The sequence below is a fragment of the Myxocyprinus asiaticus genome, chromosome 11, assembly GCF_019703515.2.
Source record: "Myxocyprinus asiaticus isolate MX2 ecotype Aquarium Trade chromosome 11, UBuf_Myxa_2, whole genome shotgun sequence".
NCBI lineage: Eukaryota > Metazoa > Chordata > Actinopteri > Cypriniformes > Catostomidae > Myxocyprinus > Myxocyprinus asiaticus.
Window position 1 is genome coordinate 34,855,769 of NC_059354.1, and position 26,122 is coordinate 34,881,890.

Here is a 26,122-nt window from a genome sequence, read left to right on the forward strand (position 1 = left end):
AAGTTTAAGGATGCTTTCATACTAGCACTTTTAGTGCGCACCCGTGTTCGAATGACGTCAAAGATCGGTTAATTTGGGTGATGTGAACACTGTTTTCCGAACTCGAATGCGCATCCGCGAATTGCACCGAGTCCGCTTGAAAAGGTGGTCTTGGGTATGGTTTATGTGATCTCCGGTGCATTGTCGTTTTGTGCATGTAAAGTTTTAGTGGTTAATCCAAAGAGGTAAACACTTTAATAACACAGTGAAGCTGATGTCTTCTTGAGTTGTTGCCTAATTACAGTGGTAAACAGCTGCCGTTTGTACTCACATTGATGACGTAATCGGATCAAAAAAATATTATGTGAACAGAGAGACCAGCGGGGGCAGGGGGAGTGGGGAGGAAACGAACTCAGGTTCAGTCCAAGAAATCGAACCAAGTGTGAAAGCCAATTCAAGTAAAGTCAAATTTATTTGTATAGCGCTTTTCACAACAGGCATGAAATTATGTTATAACAGAAAATGAATGAATGTAATGCCAATATTAGTTATGTTTAGAACTATAAGTGGTTCAAATTAGAACTAGAATTAGAAGTGTTGTGGGTCAATGGTTAAAATTATTTTGTATGAACTATACGTTTTAGCATTAAAGCCCTTTGAAGTCATCACAAATTAACTGAGGAAATACACGTAGATGTACTGTCCTTTGATTTTGGCTGATGAAGGCTTTTGTTAGTGGTTAATTAATTTTCTTTGTAGTTCTTTTTTTTTTAAGAGAATGTTGTCCCTCCTTTGACCAAGTTGATATAGGTATCATACAGCGTGGAGCATCGCAGTCCGGCTGGAAGCTTATGGCAGGTAATAAGCCCTCTCGATTGCAGCCTACTTCCATCTGGCAAGTAAAATCCACTCATGTTTTTTATCAGCATTTATCATTCAGCTGATGGGGGAGTCCTGAAATACAGTATCTGCTCTCAGGCTGAACTCTGATTGCAGCAATAGCAAGAGAATCGGGAGATTATATATCCCGTTTTTCCTGAAGAATCATTCCAGACAGGAAGCAAGCACCCAGGGGATCAGTGCTAAATAATTTTGTTCTGCTTTAAGAAGATCCAAAGTTATTGCTGCGGGCACTTTCACAATAAATCTGTAAATAAATGGATAAATACATATCTAAAAAAAAAGCCATATTAATAACAAATAGGGGAGAGTATAAAAGATAACACAAAACTGTTCTGTTAGGGCTCTTAGCATACCACGCTTGGAGTTTCTGTACTTATTAAAGGAAAGTGTTTTAGACAGTGTTAGCAAAAGTGCTGATTGAATGAGATAGACAAAGTCTGCTTTCAGCATGAAAAGCACCTGCCAATATTTACATTAAATGGTTCAATTTGCAGGTGCTATCTGGAGTCCCACAAGAATACTCCATTATCAGCTCTGCTGGAGTCGGTTTGGTCAGATCAGGTTGGCTAAACATTTCACATGATTGGCCATCACTCTTTGCATTCACATTCTGCTCAGGCTTGAGGTGTCTGCAAGTCGCAGCCATAGAAATCCCATACATACATTGAAATTTCAAAGGCTGCAACACAAAGAGACAAAACCTCCAGAATGTAAAAGCATGGCATTTGATTCATAGATGTCTCAGGGTTATCAGAATGTGAGGTCAGTATGATTACTGATTTCTGATTGGCTCTCCATCTCGAATTCTTCATTGCATCTCCAAACCTGGCAACATTTCACCATTTCACCGCGACTGATTTATGTACAGTGGTCAGTTAGTGACATGACTTTTATTAAAGCGATGAAAAGATCTTTGAACACAGCGGAATACTTCTGAAAGCAACTGTAAATTGTAATTTTGTGGGCACAATGGAAACCTACAATCTGAAGATTTATGCATTAATTACAAAACAGTGGGTGGTGAGAGAGCGCCAACACTTCCTACAATGCGCTATTCTGTCTTGAATTTACTATCCTAAAGTAGAGTCCTATCAAAGCTCTCACACAAACACACAATGTGTATATTAGCCTATCCTATGTCAAGTAAGTCCACATTTTATTGAAATCTGACTCATGGCAACCTTTGAAAGCATGTTTACAACATTTTAATATTAAGTTACTGAAAACTACACCTTATAATCTACATGCTGCAGTTCTAAAATCAGTTCTGGCAACTTTACGATGTCCATGAATATAAAAGTGGCACTTGTGAACAGCATAGAGGGAATAACATATATCCTAATTAGGGTTGCGCGGTTTACCGTTACTAATGAAGTATCGCGATACCAAAAAAATAAAAACTGTACGATATCATCTTGTTGCTTATTTCTGTACCATATTACATATTATGCTGACATTAGTTAAATGATATAAGATGTGACAAATTTGAGATGAAATCAATGACAATTTGAAAATAAAATAAAAAAAAAAATCTCTGGATATGGCCAAGTGTGATCATTAAACAGCAGAAGGATGTAATTTAATTAAATAATATACAGTCACATGCACTGCATGCTACAGAATGAAAAAGAGGTGCCGCTCTGCTCTGTCATAAGATTCCCACACACACTCACAAACACAACACACACTGCTGGTGCTTAATTTTCATGCAGTGTGTTTAGAGTATAAAAGGCTGTTAACACTTAAATGAACTCTTTGGGTGCATTAATGGGAAGCTTCATATAACTAACCTGTAAAAACAGGAAGAACTCAATGGTCTGTCAAAATAAAAGTTACATTAAAGCTCTATTCAAATAGATGCGTGAATTTGAAGACAGAAAAATATAACTACAGTTTAAAAACTGTATATTCAAAAAGCAGCAATAATACTCATAATAACAATTATGTAGTATTAAATGATTGTTTTATTATTATTATTATTATTATTATCTGTTAGCAATATCACAAATGCAAGCAGCCTTGTGCCACAGGTAATCAGATTTTTTTTTCATTAATACTGTGAAGCTCTTTTGTGCAGTATTTTATTTTACCAAAAATACAATTGCAATTCAAAAAAGATATATTTATTTTTAACATGGAATGCTGAAAAATGTAAAAGGAAAATGCATAATTTGTATCTGTAAGACTTCATTCAGTTCTTTTAATCAAGACATTGTCTATGTAATTTCATCAAAAAATCTGAGGTTTTTTATTTGTTGATTATAGTGTCGATACCAAGGTACCAGGGCTGGTATCGTACTGAAGCCTCAGAGCATCACTAATCCTAATGCATACACTGCTCAGTATGATTCAGAAATGTACTGTGGCCAGTGTTAACATGCTTGGATAAACAGCCTGTGAATCAGACAAAACAATCCAAAAATAACACGATTGTATAAAAAAAAGAGCCAGAGTGATTAAGCATTAAAACGGATGCACTAAACAGACAAAGAAATGCTGCAATGACTACAGTCATACAGACAACAAAACAAGCTGTTGGATTTCCCTGAAGATTGTGCCTATCGGTATTCCCAAACACTTCCTGTACAATTACAGAATTATTTTTTTAATAGTTTTTATAGAAAAGAGAAAATAAAGGTTGCAGTTCAGAGTAGTGTGACAGACCTACAGAAAGAAAATAAATACACAAAACACCACAACATAATGCCAGTTCAAATGTCCTTTATTTGAATTTCAGAGTTTAGACTGAATTTTGTATTCAGCTCTTTATCCAACTGAAGCCACATTCCTCATTGTCACAGGGGGCTGTTTATCATACGCAGCATCAGAGCTTCACAATTATCATGAAGTCTGCAGAAGCTGCTCGTGAAAAGAGGACACAAAAGTAAAAAAAACAAGGCAATGCAATGTATGCGTACAAGGTTTAAAGTGGAGTAACAGTTGGAGGGATTAAATCTTTTTGGAGCAATTTTAGGAGGCCCACTAAATATGAAAAATGAGCATTTAATGCTTTTAGGCAAGCAATCAAACTCCAATGAAAACATAGGTTATTAACTTCCTTCAAATACATACTGATGTAGACTAACAGATACCGTGTTGTGGCAAAACGTACAGACAGTGTTTATGTTGAAAAATGTAAGACAAATCTGCATCATCTCTATCATCTGGTGTTTAACAGCCTACAAAATAAATATGACCATCTTAAATGGTGGCAAAGTGTGCGTACACGATACAGACATGATAGAGATGGAAAGGGCTGGGGTAGAGTACAAACACACATCACATAACTGAGGAACTCCCTTAGAGAGGCAGAGGCATGACGAAAATGGAACAGCGATAGAAAAAATGAACAAAATGGGACTGTAAGTCAGGTGGCCTGAAGGGAGGACAGGAGGGCAAGACACAAAAAATAAAGACGAGACAGACAGAAGGACAGATGGGAGAGAGACAGGATTAATGGGGACTGATCTCTTTCATATGGGCTCACTGGTGGCTCATACAGAATACACTGGCAATCCAAGTTTTTGCCAGGACCCAAAAGGTTTTATACAAGCTACATGAATGCTTCTGAACTTGAAGAGAATCAGACAAAACTGTATATATTTATAATACCGGCTGTTAGGGATGGGACAATATATTGAATTTCGACATATCGTGAACCAAAACATTTACGAAACAGAGGCAAAACTCGATATTTTGAAATTTTAAACATTATTTTCTGTCCATGTGATCATAAATGAAATGACCCGTCAAACATCATAATCTCTCTATCGCTTGATTTGACCCCTACTGCACTTTTTTCCCTACACTATTTACAGGGTTCGCTCAAGGTCCTTAAGTGCTTAAAGTGCCTGAATTTAGCTCTTAGAAATTTAAGTACTGGAATACCTGGAAAATTGCTTTTGTTGAAAAGTGCTTGAGATTAAAACGGACCATTTTTTCCATGTAATATGTGTCCAAAGATGAAATCCTTGGACTTTTTAGGACAGGTTCTGTTTCGTTCTATTGCTTGTTCTGCATCTGATCAGCCTGAATGTCGTACACTATTTTTCAAGGCAAATTTTTTTGTGATCTTTTCTTATTGTGAAAGGTATATGAGAAACCTTATTATTTAAAATTTGACCATTTATATTATGTATTTAAAGAACTTTATTTTAATGAGAAATTATAATGTGCATTTTGCGCAACATTTAAAAAAAAATAAAAAATAAAAATAATTCTGCCATACTTTGTCCTTCAAGTGTCATCATATTGAATTGAGACAATATCGAATCGTGAACCTCATATAATATATTGAACCAAATCGTGAGATAACCATATCATCCCATCCCTACCAGTTGTTATGTTAGCTATCTGCCTTAAAAGTTCTATCAGTGTCATCCAAAATTTCTATATCTCTATTTAACTAACATACTCCTTAATTAGTTTGTAATGTGAGCTGACATTTCACAGATTTTAGAGTGGGGATGGGTGGGATAAGCCAGATGGGAACTACCCCCTCCCCAGCTGAGCCTGTTTCTCCCAAGGTTTTTTTTTTTTCCACTACTAACATCTTTCATTTTCATTCCTTGCCACAGTTGCCTTTGACTTGCTCACTGGGGACCTATACAGACAAAAACATTAAGGCATGAGTTTCAATGACATTTTTCCAATGAAACTACTCAATGGGGACTTTAAGACATTTAAGGCATTAAAGAAACTAAAGTATGATTTTATATAAAGCTGCTTTACAGAATAATGTGTATTGTCAAATGCGCTACACAAATAAATATGACTTGACTCTGTTATTATGAATGCATATAGTCATAATCTATTCAAGTAATACGCCATAAGATGCTGTGCATTATGGTGAATTTACAAGGCTTAAGGGGTATCTTTAGGGGTCTAAAATCCTCTTACCATGGTAAAATAACTTTGATGCACAGCCTAAAGAATCTTATTGTTTTTATAAAATGGTGTCAACAACAATATGATAAAAGACAACAAAAATGTTCAATAAATCATTACATTTATTGATAATAATAATCCCAATGAATAAACAATTCTTCCAAGTAATGTTTATTAACTTAGCTGTTGACTATGTGATATTGTATGAGATATGAACGCTTGGCACATTAATGTAGAATTCAGCTGAACTGCAGTAACAGGTGTGTGTATATAGCGTTATTCTGCAAAGGTTTCAAACTTCTCATCCAGTCAGATTTTAGAGGCATGCTTTGTGTGTGTCTGGTGTTTATTAATACCTTAGTACAGTAAAGGTTTCATATTTATTTGCTTTATTTACAGCACACTGGTTAAATATTCAACACTCAATAAAAATCCATTGTGACTACATTAACTTCCTCTGAGCTCAGGCTAGTCACAGGACATAGTACTATTGTGATTCCTCTTACAGTACACAGAGCTACTGTAACTGTAACAACATTATTCATACTTATGCGGTACAAAGGCCACAATGCTTTCACTATTATTTTTGTGTGCTATCAGTGAGTATCAATCTCTTTAAAAAAATATTCCTATTATAAAATGCCCGGGTGATGACACTTCACATTGGTTTGCCATTTAAAAATACCTGATCAAAGCAAGCACCTGGTCAGGGACTACTGTATGTGCTTTGCCTCTGAGTCACTACTGCTCTAAAAGAGTGCTGAGTGGTTACCTAGGAAATATAGTACAATTTAAACCAACTGTTTTGAGCTGCCTGCCCAGCTGCTGTATATCTTGGCAAAGCAGCAGGAAATTACTTCAATTCAAAAGCCCTACCATGAAAGAGCGAAGAAAAAAAAAAGCAAAAGTTGAAAATAGTAGTGCCAGCCTCAGCAATTTCAGTGGGGTCAATTTGGCCTGTCTGTGTAGAGTCAATAAGGCAAATAATATTAAGTGAAAAGAGACAGAGATAAAGGCCAGGGTCTATCAGAGAGCAGCTTCAGACACAGAAGTGATTGACAGGGGGAGGAATGAGCCTGTGGGAGAGGACACAGGCCTAAAGCCAAGACACACCCAAACAGAAAGACTATAGGCCTGACATGAAGCCTCACAGGTGCCAAGACCTGGAACAGTGAGCCAGAAATATCCTCTGTAGTAATACACAGTATTAGTAGGGACATAGTCTTATCAGTTGGAGATACTCTAGTCAAATAGATGTATGTCAAGTCCAAGTTAAATGTAGAGGTCTTTTTAGACCAAAAGAAGGCAACTGGCATATACTGTTCAAACAATAGGTACTGTAACTGTATAAACAGGTTTTATAAACACTTATATCTGACATTTTAAACTTCAGTGTCTTACACTACAACTAATCAGGATTCTTCAGAAGTTTACGTACATGCGACAAGGAGGAGGGCGTGGCCGGGCCATGATGGAGCACAGCTGGCGCTGAATCAGCTGATCAGCAGGAGAGCGAGATAAGGGGAAGCTAGAGATGCCGGTTCAAGAGAGAGAGACGCACACGGCTGCACTGCACGTTTGTTTATGTTGGTTTTAAGTTTACCATTACACTTTACGTTGACTGTTCAGCCGGTTCCCACCTCCTCCTTGCCCATCCTTGAACTGTTACAGTGGTGCCGAAACCCAGGAAGGAGGGGATGCGCTGTTGCGAATCCTCGCCGCTGCCATCCGCCAGGGGAGCAGCCATGACCATCTGCCTTGGGACGGAGGGGTCGCTGCTGGCCGCCGAGAGCCGGAGGAACTGCGGCCGTCTGCCGAGAAGGGAAGGAGCGGTTCTGTCCACCAGGATCAGAGGACTCGCTGCCGTCCGCCAGGGGAGGAGCTACTTGAGGACCGGCGAGCAAGTTCTTCTCTCTCTCTCATTGTGTGTGTCTCCGCTCACCCTTTCCCTCTCCCCACGCCTCCCCTCTTCTCCCCCCAGGTTCACAGGAGGCGGGGTGGGCCACAGGCTGACTGAACGGCCAGAAGGGCAGCGTCTCCCCCCGGGGGAGGAGTGTGACAAGGAGGAGGGTGTGGCCGGGCCGTGATGGAGCACGTCCACCACTGGATCCATCACGGCCCGGCCAAGCCCTGCTCCACCTCACAATACACTAATCAGAGCCTTCATGTTTTGACTATCCATATATGTATAAACGCTGATTCTGACCAGTCTGATGAATGTGTTTCACAAAGTGTTTTTCACATGGATCCATGCTGTATTTCATGAGAATGAGTAATAAGCAGCACCTGCAAACTGTAGAGAAAGAAGAGCCCAGCCTGCAAGCTTTGATCCCTAATGCTACACTCTACTCAGACACCTCAGATTCTCAATACCTCATTGGGCTGCATTGATGATCACAGAAAGGTACATCCTCTCCTCTCTGCCCACTTCCAAAGCATAAGGCTTCACAAGAAGGGGTAAATAATGGCAATTTTGCTGGCTATCAATAACCTCAAATGGAACAGAAATAAGTGTTTCATAGTATTTTCTCATGGAGGGCAGCTTTAAATTCCATAAATAGTGAGACAGCAATCAAAAAGCATCTGCTGCTGGTAGTTGGTGATCTAAGAACTGTCAGTGTAGTTAATTTCTGAGCAGTATCTCTTAAACAGAGGGCCAGAAGTCTTTTCATTGAGACAGGGCTCATTAAAGGCCCGAGTATACTTCGCTTATCCACGTTGCTAATTGCTCCGTGCACAGTATGCATGACGCAAAGTTCGTCATCAGTACAGTCCGCGAGGCCCAGATTTTCTCGACCCGCGGTCCTCGTGTGTGCATCATTGGTGCATGCGCAGGCCATTGACTGTACTAAAAGAGTATAACAAAGCAACTGTAGTGGGCATGTGTCAAATTACTTAGTGGTCGCTTGCGGTCAGAAGAGTATTCTCAGGAAGGCCACGTCTTCAAGTGGCTTTGAATAAAATGCACAAGTCATATGAACTACTTTAATGATGTTTTTATGGTTCTTTTGTGTCATTTTCAGAGCTTGACAGTAATGAACATGACTAACACACAGTTTGGATTGGGCTCCTCTGACCGATACCCGATCCATCTAAAAGCTTCAATATCAGAACCGATACCTATCCAGGTATCGGATCGGTGCATCCCTAGTCTAAATATCTTATATGTTGCTTCTCAAGTAAATGTATCTTGTTTTAAGGATTTTTAGACTATTTTAAAATGGAAAACAAGACAAAAACACTTGATAACAATATGATTTTTTGCAGTGAATTTCTTTACTGAATCAAACTTAAAGTATTTTTCCTATAATTCAGTGAATTTCATTTACAGGTATTTTTAAAAGATTTTGTCCTCTTTATTGTAAGCAAGCATGTTTGATACAACCTTTTAAGTTGGGCACAAGCTGAATAATCGGTTAAGAGCTAATGATTAATCATTGCAATAATCACCGAACAGTCAAATAATCGTTCTAATAATCATTAGATGTGGTCATAATTTTATACATATTTTTCAAAAAGACCATTCATATCATTAGGAGTAAAAATGTTAATGAGGAAAACATTGAGAGTGCGTCTTTAAATTACTTTCGATTCAGATCCCTATCGACAAAGGATTATTAAGAAATGGGTGATAATTATGCTGATAACAACTGAGATGAAAACAAAATTGTGGAAAATATTCTACAAGGTATTTACAAGGGGGAACTACTTGTGTTAATAAGCCAAACAGCCATAGTTATCTGCAAATTACAATCTCAAAATGCCATAATATTGTCCAACTAATCAGTCAGTGTCGATCACTAATTCTTTCCAGTGTAAGAAATGTGTGTAATTGCACACCAAAAAGTCACAAAAGTCATGTGATCTCAAAAAAAGACCACAAACATTTGTTGATGAAAACTGGGACCAAAAGCATTGGTGACAGCAAAAATGAGCAACCATCTCTCTGACACGAGCGAGCGACCACGAAAATAGTCATTTGACCACACAATGAAAACTGGTGTTTAACATTCCTCCTAAGGCACTGTTTATCAGACTTAGTCAGTCAGGCCAGTCGTCTACATTCACAATGCAATTTTAAACTAGCTCAGTGTGCGTAGGCTGATGAAACAGACTCATCTCAAAGTGAAATCAGAAACAGTAAGTTGACTTATTTAGCTAAATTCAGTCTGTACTTACAGAATGCTAAACACTGCCCCCAGTGGCCAAAACGGTAAGCGTTGTTGGGCTTCTGGGCACATGTGAGCTCCAAGGAGGGGCATAAAAAGTGAGCTGTGAATTAAGTTGTTTTCAGCTGTAGAGGCTGTAGCCCCCAACCCACATCAAAACCTAACCAACAGTGGAGTAAAAATGTACTGTTAGAGGTAAAAATGCAACCTCTGAATCGAGCTTGTCACTGATTACGCAAACGCAATTACTTACTGGTTTCAACGCAGGATCTGTACCTGGGTCTCCTATGCTGCTAATGCAACGCACTTCTAGTCCCACAGGGGAACAACATAAACAGCTGGAGCCGATGCAAAAATGTCTGATAGGAGATGACGCTCTTCGGCTCGAGTTGGCTTAATCTGACCGATCCTAGGGTACCGGAACTCAAAAAACATGCCGCCCATGTGATCATGTTGGATGAAATGCTCACCATGAGCAGAAATTAAAATCAAATAGACCTACAGAGTAGAAAAAGATGAGTGCTGGAAGAAAGAATATAAAGAAATTGAGAGAAAACATCCTCCATTCACAAAGCATAAATGTTGCATAAGCACCTAATCACAACAAATGCCACTAATATTTGGTACAACCTGAGAAATAAGATATGGCGCTTAAGAAAGCCTGTACTAATAGAACAAGCTGATGCCCATGTCCACCAAAGCACAGATTGCTAAAGCTCAACTCATAGCAACACAAAGCTGAGGGAAGTCAAAACACTGTCAAACTCAATCACACTCCCCACCTTTCGCTCAAAGCGGGATGCCCAAGCAAGGCGATTCTTGCCCTCTCATCTGGGTTAGCATGCCAGTCAGCCTCGAATCAAAGTCAGTGACACAAACTCCTACTGGCCTCATTACCACCCCCTTCCCACGCTCATCAAAAACATTTTTAAAATAAAACACGGTTTCAGAACAGCAATAGGCTATAATAAATGCATTAACACATTTTAAGGGGCTACAGTAAAGTGCAGGAGGTTATTTCTTTCATCAGATCTATTTTTTTCCACCAGGGGATAAATGAATGGTCAATGGTACTGAAGGAAACAGTGATTGAATGGTAAATGGTCAGTCAGTACTGCTTCTACTTTCCACAACAGGCCCTAGAGTCCTGAGCCCCAAAAAACCTAGGCCTAAAAGTAGTTTTGAAATTTGGGAACAACTCTTAAAAATTATGAGCGTCAGTTCTAATTTTAAGATTCGTATATTTTTCAAAGTGTAAATTATGGAGCATTTTAGCGCTAAAAGCTAAAACTCCTAAATCCTTACGAATAAATCACAAACAATCCGAAGCATGGCTGCTATTGTCAATCCATGTCGCAATCGAGTCAACATATTAGAATATTATTATGACATTGTCCTTTTATAAATAGTGATGTTGTTTTCATTATTGTAAACTTAGTTAGGGGTACAAATAACTCTCCCATGAACTTACCAACCCAATTACACCATAGATAAAGGTTTTGAGCAATATATTTTAGAACAGAACCTGGTCTCCTCTTTGGGGTGAAGTATCATAAAGTTCGTGTAGCCAATGTGGGATAAAACAGTATAAATAGGCTACATGGAACAAGAGTAAAAAAAATATGAATTTGCTGTATATAATTACAATTACACAGAACGAATGAACCAATTATCTGTAGCAGATGTTTGTCAACTAAAGCTTATTTTCTTCTTAAAGTCTGTGATCTCTGCTCTTGAATGAGACTGAAGAGATTACCTCCATTTCTCACATTCTTAGATATTTGTGAAATCAAAGAAAATGCCACATTGATTCCTTTTTCACTTTAATGGCGATGCCGCCTCCCAATTTCCCTTTAATGTGTGTTCTCACAAATTGAACAAAAACATTCTTTTTTTTTTTTTCTTCAGTGTGGGTTCTGTATTTATGTATTTACACTTTTTACACTTTGGGCGATTTTTAGAGAATGCGGTCATAGAATGTGATGTCATCCATCATAACAAGGTCAATTCCGCCTTACAGTTCTGATTTTCTTAGTAAAACTTGCTCTTAGCAGTTTTGTGGATTTGTTTGAAGAACTCTTTGGAGAACTCCTAAAGGCAGTTACTTAAGATAAAGATAAATAGGGCTGGGTGTTTTTTCCAATTAATTCAAATTTGCGTTTGACATGATTTTTTAATTTTTTTTTTTAATCGAAAAATCGAGATTTTGCAAAAGAAACTGCAAATGCTATAGTTAGATAAGTTGTAAATCCACCAAAGGCTGAATAAGGGAGAGAACAAGAATTCATAGTACTTGTCTTAATGCCACTCCCGATCTGATCAGCTGCACGTGTGTGGCACGCTCCAAATGAACGAGACATGGAGACTGATATTAAAGACTAATATTCCCAGTATGAATGCACACTGTGATTGTAGCTCAGCTTCGTCCATCATGCAGGTATACACCGGCTTAAGACCATAACTGGCCTCGGCGTGAGCATGCTGATGAATGGTCTCCTTTCTTTTTTTTTTACTCATAAATAAGCGTTTGTTACGTGACAGTTATGGGCGCTTCATTTCAAATCATGGAGAGGCTTTATATGGGAGAATCAAACATCCGATGCTCCTTTTGCCATAACGATTCAGACAGATCGCAAATTATTGCTTTGTTCTATGAGATGTTTCAAGTGTACTGCATCTATAGCCAACATTTGGCAAGCGATCATTTTGACAAACTTTGCTAGTTGAATTGTAATGATAAATTATTTAACATTGCTGCGCTGCTCAGCGTGAACCGCTAGAGGACGCGTCTCTATCTGCAGGGGTTTATGAATATACCCACAAATTGTTTGATATACAATGAGAACTTTCTAGATAAACTTGATAATTTATAGATACTGATTTCTAGATAGACATGGTTTACAGTATGAAAAATTCCACAAACTCTATAACATTTGAACCTTTGGAATTAAGACTTTTAACACTTGAATTGTGTTTGCTAAGCTGCATTGCCAGGTCCAACAGAGCTAAAACCGCTGTGTGTAGCACATTGTGGCCTGAGACTCCTGCATGGGCTGCTTGATGACTGTTTCATGCATCAGCAAATCTCAATCAGGCTTTGTCCCTCTGGCATCATTCTGACACTATTAAAGCATTAGTGCTTTTAACAAGACAATCACTCTGGACTCAGAACCCACCAAAAGGAAGTGTACTACCATATGACCAGCAACAACTCACACACAGTCCACTTCTGCCACTAAATTCAGCCCTTTTTTATAATTACTCCTGTGCTTTGTCATACTACCATTGCCGTGCTTAATAGTTTGCAAAGCCATCTGTTGTGGCTTTGTGTAACTCAAACAACGGGTTGGTTTTCAGTTTTTATTCCCTAAAACATCTGCCCTCATTTGAAAAAAAAACTAAAAACACAGATTAATAGACTTGGAATTACAACTTATAAATGGTCTCTTGGAGGGAAGCTGCTTTTATCAAACAAGCCCAGAGGTCAGACACTACATAACAGTGAAATATGGCACTGCAGAATGGCTTGGTCATCCATCTTGACCTTTTGTCCTGTACTATATTAGCAATATGTGCCATTTATAACAGACATAAACAGAGCAGCATTCTACACATAGACACACATAGACACACACAGACACAAACACATATTTATTGAGCTCACACAACTTGGCCTAGGGAGAGAAGCAGTGATAAGCAGTGTGAGTGTATCTGCTTAATGGACAGCGTCCTCTTTCCTTTTTACCTCCAAAAACCAGCATGGGGCCTCAGGGTGGACATAGTACAAGAAAGTGGATCATTCAAATAGCGACAAACCACACAGACAAAAAGGATTTGAGCATGTGAGTGTGTATCATTGTGAAATACAATGGATAATTCCATGGCGAATCAAAGGAGTAAAGGCCCTGTAAACAAAACATACACTACTACTATTGGTCAAAATGTATTCTACCACCTATTGCATCTAGGCAGGGCATCTTTTACCTGAACTTCCTTTGGTTTGCAGGAGATCTTTTTACCACTGTGGAATACAGAAAACAGAACCCAAATGCAAATGTGTTCCTATATAGTTTGCACCATGAGTGAAATGTACCACAGAAAGTATTGTAACTATATGTTGTCCTTATGAAAAACCTGCATGCATCAAACTGCATGTAATTACAGAGTACCATGTTGGAAGTTTTAAATACATGGTATTTGAAATGCACTTGAATTATTGTCATTACATTGAAAATCCAGCATTTACAAGAGCAAAATATTTAAACAATTGCATCGTGTGACAGTTGAGGACAGGAACTTATATATTATATAAAATGTCATCCCAAGACATAACAATAGGCAAAATGTTCTATCCAGCACAATCCGGACTGGCACAGTTGTGTTTTCAGTTTGAGTATGAAAGGTCAGGCCTGCTGATACATGCGAGGGTTGTGCAGTGCCCTCCACTGCAGTTCTCTGTCTCAAAAGACACCAAACTCATAATGTGGCTTAACAAAACACTGAATCAAAAGGAAGATTTCCACAGCTTCATTTCCTCCAAGGTTCAATTATTATTACCTTATGCCTGTCTTCCACAGTACTATGTGATGTGCTATGTTGCCTTACCTTTGCATTTAACCTCATAGGTGATTGATTTTTAATGATCTGTCACTAAAGACAAGATGGTGTTTTTGCATACACACTATATGGACAAAAGTATTGGGACACCTACAGGAGCTTTTATGACATCCCATTCTAAATCCATTGGCATTAATATCAAATTGGTCCCCCCTTTGCAGCTATAACAGCTTCCACTCTTCTGGGAATGCTTTCTACAAGATTTTGGAGTGTGTCTGTTGGAATTTTTGCCCATTCTTCCAGAAGAGCATTTGTGAGGTCAGACACTGATGTTGGACGAGAGGGCCTGGCTCACAATCTCCATACTCGTTCATCCCAAAGGTGTTCAATAGGGTTGAGGTCAGGGCTCTGTGCGGGACAGTCAAGTTCTTCCACACCAATCTCACCTAACCATGCCTTTATGGACCTTGTTTTGTGCACTGGGGCACAGTCATGCTGGAACAGAAAAGGGCCTTCCCCAAACTGTTTCCACAAAGTTGGAAGCATAGAATTTTCCAAAATGTCTTGGTAAGCTGAGGAATTAACATTTCGGAGAATTCTATGCTTCCAACTTTGGGGAAGCCCTTTTCTGTTCCAGCATGACTGTGCCCCAGTGCACAAAACAATTTCCATAAAGGCATGGTTGGATGAGTTTGGTGTGGAAGAAGCTGACTGTCCCGCACAGAGCCCTGACCTCAACCCTATCGAACACCTTTGGGATGAACTAGTATGGAGATTGCGAGCCAGGCCCTCTCGTCCAATATCATTGTCTGACCTCATAAATGCTCTTCTGGAAGAATGGGCAAAAATTCCAACAGACACACTCCAATATCTTGTAGAAAGCATTCCCAGAAGAGTGGAAGCTGTTCTTTGAATCTGCAAAGGGAGGACCAACTCGATATTAATGCCTATGGATTTAGAATGGGATGTCATAAAAGCTCCTGTAGGTGTAATGTGTAGGTGTCCCAATACTTTTGTCCATATAGTCTATGAGCGGCATACTGTATATCTTAGGGCATTCAACAAAACGTTACGTTACATCAAAAAATTTAACTATTAATAATATTAGCCTGAAATCATATAAAATCCAACACCACTCAATGCAAAAACAAATATATATGCATGCAGTGGCCATCAACACTCTTTAAGACTTTTTAAGATTTCTGAATTTCAATTTCATAACAAAATTCCATTAAATTTAATTGTGCAATGTTAAACAAAATTAAATGTTAAAAACTTAAAATATTTATGCTTTTGTTATTTTATTATTTTTTTAGATTTATAAAATTACTCTTTGAAAAATTACAATAAAAATTACTTATGAAATTGAATAAATCTTAAAATCATTTTTGAGTTAACAATGGTCTTTCACATACCCACAACCAGTGTCAGAAAATACCTTTTCCATTAAGCGGCAATAATTGCCCCCTGGATCTGATTTTCAGAAGCATTTTGAACTTTTATGAGGGTGTATACACAGGTGTATTTTATTATAAACATAAAAAATATAACACATGTCATCCTTTCATTTCAAATACTTAAATTTAATAAATGTATTTACAAAGTTCTCCATCTTAATTATTAGACTGAGAATATACCTTATCCATATTAGCTAACATCAACTCATATTTTTGCCATAATATGTATAACTAGGCCTAGGGTAAAATATTAAAAACTACATCAGATGTTACATATCAGATGTTTGACTCCACATTTTGAATTTGTGAAGTATTTTTTGTCACGTTTGGTGGCATTTTTGCCCTAAGCTCCCCTTAATTTCTGACCCTGCCCATAACCAAGAATTACTCCAAGCATAAACCTGATCATATTTTCTTGATAGCATTTAAAAGCCATGTGACATCTTGATCTCCATAACAAAATAAATTTGACTCAGTTTCAGTCACAGCCTTTGCAGATTTCACCACTGATCAACTGATAAATGACAAAGACAGCAATAATGAGGACTGTGCATGAATAAAAGGCTGTCAATAAAGGCTAGAATGTCTTGAATGGCCATCTACCTGCATGAATGCTTTAAGGACAGGCTTCTCTCATCTCTGACCACCACATACAACCTTCCCATTCCGCCTGCATGAGCCAACGTGCAGTTTTTCAAGAGTTACGACTAAATGTAACTGTCATGTGTTCAATAGCAGTACTGCACTATAACAGTCCAATGCAGTGACAACTATTGCATCAATGACACTCAACTGACACGAGACACAAAATGCAAAAAGACACATCCTGAGGTTCAGATGGACATTTGCAATATCATTATAAAAGTGAACAAACCGTGACACTTACTTGCCAATGACCTCGCACAGCTCGTAAACATCTTCAAAGAGCACGTCGTCGTCGGCCATGGTCCAACAAGACCGGGGAATTTACACTCCCCTCCAAAAAAAATCCGACCAAACGGTAAATTTTAGAGGATTAAGGCGCCCAACAGCGCAGATACTTCAGAGTTCCTGGAATGAGCGGTGTAGGAAAAGATGACAGCGGCTGTTATCGCTCTCTCAATTCCGATAAACATACAATGATTGACTCCTGTCGGTTTTGTCCAAAATATCGGTTGGTGGTCGGTTGTAGCGGGCGGACAGTAGTGAGCGCTCGTCTCACTCTGCCCCACCTTCTCCTCCCTCTCTCCCGGCCCCCTTAATCCCGCCACTCGAGGCTGAGATAATTCAAATGTTAGAAACAACTCCACAATAATCGCTGCTGAAGTCACCGGGACAAAGTGTGTTTAGTCGTCTAAAGGTTTAACTAACTAACCCGACTCTGCCGAATCCCCAAAAATAAGTAAACACCGTTTCTGGGATCAAATGTAGGCTGGTAAAGTGCGCAGTTCAGTTGATCCTACTCATTCTACCCACGCGCGAGGCTTCTCCCTTGCTCTCTGCGCTAGCCGCCCCCAGTTCGCAGCCGTTGCTCTAGTTCTCCTCGTTAACTCCAGCTCTGCTGCTCCCTGCTTCCAGAAAACCCAAACTCCTCCCACTCAAGGTTATGAAACTGGATTGCCTCACGCCATAATGGCTCCGGCAGGACGTTTGTATTCCGGAATTCCTGCATAGCGCAGAATGACGGCTTGAGCCAGAATGACGACCAGGTGTCTCGAGTTTGTCAGCCAAAGAAACAGTTTCTTTCTGTGGTGTTAGTGAGGCAATGCGAAGCGGTAATCAAATTAAACAGCTTTCGGAATCCTTTTATTTACTTACTAGCTGGCTACTGGCTACACTGTCCAATTATAGGAAGTGTGTAATGTGCACGTAATTATAATGAAAAGTTATTTTGAAGAGTGAATTGAGACTCAAAGTACTTTATTGGCCTAATTGTTATGCATTCAATATTGCCAGTGTATACAGTAGGCTACAAAGAAAAACAATACACAAAATTAAAAAAAATATAGTAAAATTAAAATAATAAATGCATCATACAATATAAAATGTTATAGTGTAAGTTAAACAATAGTGAAAACTATTAGATAAAAGCAACGCCGTCGTCAGTGAGGAAAAACCGAGAATGTTATTTAATCGTTATTTAATGTTTCAAATTATGTCATTGTTAACTGTCGCTTTTTGCTTTTCTGCAAATAAAAGGAAGAAAGGGAGTATAAAAAGTTTTCATAAGTAGGCCTATTCCTACAGCTCTCTTCCTTTCGGCAGCGGACGGGATGCAATTTATATTCACAAATGACAGTTCTGAAGTGAAGAAAAAAAAAATATATATATATATATATATATGTGTGTGTGTGTGTGTGTACACTCAAAAAGTAGGTCTTTAATTAGAAAAAACTCAAAATAGCTTTTCAGCAGTCACTTTCACACAAACTCGTCTTCGTGTGTCTTTCTGTCTCTGGCGCGGTTCCTCCTTATAACGCTCTCCCCAGTGCTTACTGCAATCAGAAACAGGTGTTAAACACTATAGCGCTCAGGTGTGTGCACACTTACCTCTTTCTCTCTTTGCATACGAACGCTTGACCACGCCCCCGCCGCCACAGTCAGCCAATTTAAAATATATGGTGAGCATTAGTATATAGAGGTTCAATGTACAGGCAATGTAGATGAGACAGAAAAAAATTATTTGCCTGCTCTTCCTTTTTTTTTATATAGTTTTTTTTATTGATTCATCTATTAAACAAAGAAAAGCAAAACATATACAAATAGAATCAATATTTAACCCTCACTATTGCTAACCACCCCCCCCCCCCCCCCCCCAAAAAACAACCAAAAACAAAAAACAATCCCCAACCCCCAACAACACCACAGTGGTCACATAATTATAGACACACAAACAAACAAAAAAACTAAACAAAACAAAAAATATATATATAATAATCACACACATCCACTACACCTCTCTCTCCACTGTCCCTCCCCGAGAGTCCTCCAAAATAGCCAAATATTTGCCCCATTTCCCCACAAAGAAATCTAAATTCCCCAGTCTTCTGGATGACCCCTCTTCAGAAGCTGTCACCCTGCCCATCTCCGAACACCACTCCTGAAATGGGGCATTCCAGCCGACTTCCAACCCCTTAAAATTATCTGTCTGGTGATCATAACTTTAGTTAGGACCCAGTTCTTTATGTGCTTATTTTCCATATTATTGACCGCCCCATCACCTAAAATACAGAGACTGGGGCAAAATAGAATTTGAGAGCCCAATCCCTCACACATAAAACCCTGAATCTTCAACCAAAATTTTTGGATCTTAACACATCCCTAAAAGACATGGGTTGTGTATCCATCTTCTGATTGACATCACCAGCAGGTGGGTGTGTCTTTAAGACCAAGCCTATACAATCTATAGGGGGTCCAATAGACTCTATGTAAAATCTTGAACTGAATAAGGCACACCCTTGCATCTCTAGATGCAGACTTTATGTTATTTAGAATCCTAGTCCACACTCCCTCCTCCAATACCAAGTTTAAATCTTTCTCACATAACCTCTTAAGAGAAGTTGAAGTAACTAATACACTGATGCCTCATGACCTTTTCCAAAAGCAGTAATCACCACTCCCAGAGTATCTGCTGCTTTAGGGGGGTGTAAACTACTCCCAAAAACAGTACAGAGCAGGTGGCACAGCTGGAAATACTTACATCTGAGATCTGGGAATCCCAAAATGTTTAACCAAATTTTCAAAGGATCTCACCAGTCCACTCTCATACAGGTCACCGAGTGTAGTAACCCCCCTCCCGATCCACTCTGATCAGCAAAAAGGGGACTTGTTAATACATAATTTGGGGTTCAGCCATATGCTCGAGGCAACATTTAAATAAATGTCCGAATTAAACACTCTGGACACTTTTGTCCACAACGAGTGCAAATGCGAGACAACGGGATGTAACTTAACTTCTCCGGTTAGTTTGATAGAAAGGCTTTGCAATAGCAAAATAGGGGCCAGAACTTCCTGTTCAATACAAAACCAGGGAGGGGCTATCTCAGGTGGAAGAGACCAATGAGCCAAATATCTGAGACCAAATGCATAATAATAAAGGGTAGGCCTAGCCCACCTTTGTCAATCGGCCTATGTAACATATTGAATGTAATCTGGGACGCTTACCATTCCAAATGTAGGACTTCGCTATGCTATCAAATTGCTTGAAATAAGAGAGAGGTCATCTAAAGAGAGAGATTGTAACAGGTAGTTACATTTTGGAATACGATTCATTTTAATAACATTAACCTTCCCAATCATAGATAAATGTAATGAAGCCCACCTGCCCACATCGCTCGAAAACGTTTTTATTAAGGGGTCAGAATGAACTCTAACTAAATCAGACAAATTTGCTGGGAATAAAATGCCCAAATACTTAATGCCCTGTTTGGGCCACTGAAAGGCGCCCAGCTGAAAAGCCATTACTGGGCAGTACGTTGTCAGAGCCAAAGCTTCAGATATAGACCAACTGACTCTGTATCCTGAGAACTTAGAAAAGGAATGAATAATTCTGTGGAGGCAAAGCATAGATCTAGTGGGGTCGGAGACAAATAATAAAATATTATCAGCATAAAGCAAAAGCTTATGCGCCATACCTCCCACCACCACCCCTGGAAAATCATCTTCCCTTCTTATAGTGGCTGCTAATGGTTCCAGGGCAAGACAGAACAATAATGGGGAAAGAGGGCACACCTGCCTGCCCTATCTAGAGTAAAATAATTTGAAATTAATCCATTTGTTTGTATCGCTGCTACCGGGTGTCTATAAAGTAACTTAATCCATCCAATAAAAGTACTCCCGAACCAGTATAATTTCCAAAATCTTAAAAAGATAATCCCATTCTACCATATCAAATGCCTTTTCGGCGTCAAGTGTGATGGCAGCGACCGGAGTCTGATCATTCGCCACTGACCACATGATATTGATGAAATGCCTAATGTTATCAGAAGAGCTGCAGCCCCAAATAAACCCCACCTGATCTCTATATATAAGAGATGTCATAACTACTCAATTGGTTAGCCAGAATTTTTGACAATATTTTAACATCTAGCTGGATCAGGGAAATTGGACGGTAACCCTTACACTCGATTGGATCTTTGTCCTTTTTAAGTATCAGACTGATCCAGGCTTGTGTCATGGTTGGCGGAATCTTTCCATTCTTTAATGATTCTGTATAAACTTCTAGCAAAAGTGGAGCCAATTCTGTAGCATAAGATCTAAAAAATTTCAGCTCTGCCTCAGCACTTTTAATATTCCCTTCCAACTCCACGAGTTCTTGTGCTTTGGACTTCTTGATGAATGAGGCATACTGTATGATCCGACCCCTTAGAACCACCTTAAGTGCCTCCAAAGCCACGCCCACAGAGGATACTGAGGACCAGTTGGTCTCCATATAAACATTGATTTCAGACTTTAACATTTGTTGGAATTCAAGATTTTGCAAAAGGGATACATTAAAGCGGCAACTATATAATTTATTTTTCTCCGTATGTGGCAACATCTCTAAACTCACCAGGGTGTGATCTGAGACTGAGTAATCCAATTGAGTAATCTACAAAAGTAATTCCAATTGAGTAATCCACAACAGATGAAATGAGGGACTTTTATATATATATATAAATCTATACTAGAATAAATCTTATTGACTGATGAAAAAAATGTATACTCCCTACTAGATGAAAGTTCAAAAGTCTCCAAATATCTGTAAGACCAAGATTTTTACACATCCTGTGAAGCGTCAGTGTTGCTCTAGGGGGCTTGCACACTTTTGCTTCACTATGATCAAGGACTGAATCCATCAAAAGATTAAGTCTCCTCCCAGTATTATATCATGAGGGATGCCAGCGGCTTGCAACATCCCTTCATCAAAGTTAGGTGCATAAATATTAGCCAAAATCAACCTTTGCCCCTGAATTTCTGCTAAAACAATAATGACTCTTCCTAATTTATCTTTAATCTGTTTGAGACATTTGAATTGTAGATGCTTACTTATCAATGTAATGACTCCCCTGCTCTTACTTGAGCCAGCACTAAAGAAAACATGTCCACCCCATATCTTCCCAAATTCTTCAGCTTCCTGCGGGGAAAAATGCGCTTCTTGAAGAAACACTATATCATACTTCTTATGTTTAAGAAGAGAAATAACTTCTTTTTTGGGGTGCCCCAACCCATTCACATTCCACGTGGAGAGGGACAGTCCACTCATATTAACATTTTACATTTTGACATACTAGAAAAAATAGATTGTGTGTCAAAAACAAGATTATAAAGACCACATTCCAACATTAGTGCAACAATCAAACCCTGAACTTACCTCTGAACCAAACAAACAGAAAAAAGAAAAACGTGCTTGTAGTGCGGAGGAGGGTGGGGCCGGGCCGGAATGATGCACGCTCGGACCCCAATCAGCCTGAGGAGGCGAGCGAGGTATAAAAGCGATCGGAGACGGCAGTTCGAGAGAGAGAGAGAGAATTATAGGCAGCTGCCCTGTATGTGTTTATGTTTGTGAGTTTTGGTTTAAGTTTATTATTGAACTATTATTTATATTGTCAAGCCGGTTCTCGCCTCTTCCTTTCCCTCTAACCCCTTTACAGTGCGCATTAACCTTGCGCACGACAGCGCCAACCAGTGTCCATCCCTCTAAACTCAAACAGTCCATGTACGCCTACGAGAGCCCCCGTGACAACTTTGCCATCAGATTGCTCAAGTCTGGTGCTTCTATACAAATTTTGTGAGACAGAATTACATAGAGAAGAAAATCTATAAAACAAATCCTGCCAATAGGCAGAATAAACACAAAGAACATGTAGAGCTTATACATTCCCCAAAATAAGCTCCAGCCTCTAGCGCAACCAACCCACACACAATAAATAAATAAATAATTTAAAACAATAATAAAATAAAATAAAATAAAATAAATAAATAAATAAAAATGTTCAGTTTCCTCGGGCAGTCAAACGAATGTTCAGTGAGCCGGCTGTTTCATAAATGCAGCAGATGACTTAATCCTTCCAGTGTTCTGCAAAAAAATATTCCACAAAACTAACTCCATCCAATAGGAGGCATAAGCACAAAGAATGAGCAGATTCATCCACAACTGTCCCGAAGGAGTGTTATTCCACAAAACAAACTCCAGCTGCTAGGCGGAACCATCACAAAAAGAAACCAAAAAGGCACCCAGCTTCCTCGGACAGTCAAGTGAATGTTCAGTGAGTCAAGCTCACTTGGGAGCAATGTGAGAATCACACTACAGCTTACTCATTCCAATGACTTTATGAAGGACAATGCTTGCTGGGGACATTTAAAATCTATTCTCAGTTTGGCTGGAAACATCAGTGCAAACATCTTCCGTTGATGTAAGAGATTCGTGCATTCCTTGAATCAATCATGTTTCTCTCTTGTCAAATTCACAAAGTCTAGGAACAAGAAAATGCTGTGGTTTTTCCAAGAAAGCCTTCCTTTACACCTCACCTCGCATAACACGAGATCTTTATTGGATGATCTCAGAAATTTGGCCAGAATAGATCGGGGCCTGTTTCACTCAGTGGATCTCCGAGCCAGAACTCTGTGAGCTCGCTCGATTTCCAGTTTATGGCCTGTTATGTCAACCAGTCTTGGGAAGAGCTCATCTAGGAATTTCACCATATTACTGCCTTCTTCATTCTCAGGAATTCCAACAATTTGGACATTGTTTCGCCGATTATGATTCTCAAGGTCTTCCAACTTTTCCCAGATACACTGCAAATCTGCCTTTGTTGCTAGCGGATTAGCAGCTAATTCCCACTCCGATGACTCCAGATAATCTATCCGTTTCTCGACGTCCCCCAATCTTGTAACCGACTCAGAGAATTTCGCCTCCATGGCCGTAATCGATCGACATATTACAACAAGATCCTCCAAATCCGCTACAACCTTTGTCAGCATCACCGACATGCTGGACATTTGATGCTGAATTTCTCCAGCCACACCATCCAAATTGAGTCCCTGGTCTGCGGCCCTGTCAGGGGTATCAGCTTGAGCACGTAAGTGTATTTTAATGTCTCCAGAGCCCAAGGATTTTGAATTCTTTGACATATTGTCTTCATAGAACTGTTATGAAACAGTGTATAGAATTTCACCGGTTTATGACACAAAAATAATTAAAAACTCGCAAAGTGCGCAGAGCTCGCCGATCACACGTCCGACCCTCACATGACGTCACGCGACATCTTGCCTGCTCTTCCTTAACCATGAGCTAAAGAAGTGTTTACTTTAAAGACAGGCTTGTCAGACACTAAAGTTTATGTAAACATGTGTCACTGTTTTATGTTTCTGTTGAATTTCATGTGAAATTTCAGTACGTACCTAATTGTTGTTGCCTTTTACATGTCTTTGTTATGTTAAAGACATAATGTCTTCAGTACAATATTAATCATGAAACATTTATATAACATGAATTAACCTACGGTTATTTCCATTGATATATAATTGTGCAAATTAGTTAATCTTGAATTATTACATGCCAGACTTTAACTCTAGACTGTTCATTAATTCATGTTCTTTCATGTTAATGGGGGCAACAACAGATAAACAGATAATAACATTTGTCGACATGTCAGAATAAATAAGCAATCTGTTAATTGACTACATATCATCTTAGCATCAACTAATCATATCAAAACCTTCCATTGTGTCACATGCTTTTTTGTTTCCTGGATTACAATATTAAATTGTCAGTGTTAGCTTGATAATAACTAACTTGGCCATTTTTCAAAACCATAACAGCAAGAAATTGTCGATTCCACAAGAATATCTTGAATGCTAAATAATGAACATATTCATATTCAGTCTCTTTGTTTGTGATCAAGCAGCAAAATAACATTGCAGTGGAGGAACATTCTGCTGAAATGCACTACTCTGGTCTCTGTCTGCACTTTTTACATTAGTGCCTTTGAATTACACCATTGATTTCTTAGCTGATGATTGGTGGGATACACTTGAGCTAATTGGATTGTGTATGTTCAGTCCATTGAGAAATTTATTCAGTCAGTCCTCATTGTGAATTTGCAGTCAGAGTCCTTTGAAAAAACACAGAGTTGAAACATAGCCTCAGTGATGCTGACACACTGTAGTAAAGGCAGCTGACTCAGCTGCAGTCATTTAAAAAAATGAAACTACTAATTCACACACAATATGACTGCATGTATTTTTCTGTAAATGCATGCCCCCAAGAGGTTGAAATGTACCAGATTATGCTGACACAAACACATCATTGATTTAGACTACATGTCTAGTTATTCTTATTTATTCGTATTAGCATTGAGTTTGAAATGATTATAGATAAGTATGAAAAAACAGACAGAAAAGGCAGTATTTTTTCAAATAATGTGTTTAAGGCATTATGAATGAGGGAGGCAGAGGACATGTGGTGTCCTTAGGTGCATTAAATAAACTTTCAATGGCTATAGTGGCAGCAGGTGACTGTCTGGCAGAAAGACCTATTGTGTGTGTGCCAGAAGCGGGTTGTGTCTGAGCTCATGTGACTTTGATCCACTGGTCATGGCATGCTTTGTTATATTGAAAAGATCTGCATTCAACAGTGTCTTCATACTAATAAAATAATATATTAAAATAACTAATTGTGAATTGTCAGTTCCTTTAAAAAAAATAAATAAATAATGTGTGTAATGTGTGTAAGTTTTTTGAATTTGCGTTCTATAAAGTCTGTTTTTCACCCACAGTTTTTTTTTTTTTTTTTTAAAGTGATTAATATTTAATAATATTAAAAGGTTAGGAAAGGTTACAATTAATCTGCCTCTCTGTGTTTCTCTTTCATTTCTTTCTGAGACCTTATTATGCTTTCCTTTTCTGATTCAGTCTAGAGTCTATACAATCACTAGAAGCCATTGTGAATGACCAGCATTTTGCCATACAAGCCACATGCACAGTGTCATGCATGGATGCCTATATAAAATTAGCTTTTCACAGCAGTCAACTTAATAAGTGTTACTTTGATGCCACAACTGGCATTGTTAAATGCCAACTCGACTGTTCTCTTCTGCATAGTTGAGACTAATTTTATTATTGTAATAGGGAATGCACAGGGAACACTGAATACATCTAATATAGCATTTAGTGAAAAGCACAATTAAACAATTAAAACAGTGTCTTTGC

At 38.7% G+C, this 26,122-nt stretch overlaps 1 protein-coding gene across 18 annotated transcripts in view; it reads right to left on the reverse strand.

Annotated features, from left to right (window-relative positions):
• Positions 1 to 17,498, reverse strand: part of LOC127447681 (peripheral plasma membrane protein CASK-like) — a 244,914-nt gene extending 227,416 nt beyond the window's left edge. For 13 of the 18 annotated variants that reach the window (XM_051709662.1, XM_051709672.1, XM_051709666.1 and 10 more), the window contains exon 1: positions 16,839 to 17,487. In XM_051709662.1, the coding sequence (XP_051565622.1) occupies positions 16,839 to 16,897 (59 nt within the window). In that variant the 5' untranslated portion in view covers positions 16,898 to 17,487. Of the gene's footprint in view, positions 1 to 16,838 lie in introns of all 18 variants that reach the window. The other 5 variants (XM_051709673.1, XM_051709674.1, XM_051709676.1 and 2 more) reach the window with 2 other exon arrangements.
• Between the last annotated feature and the right edge of the window lie 8,624 nt (positions 17,499 to 26,122).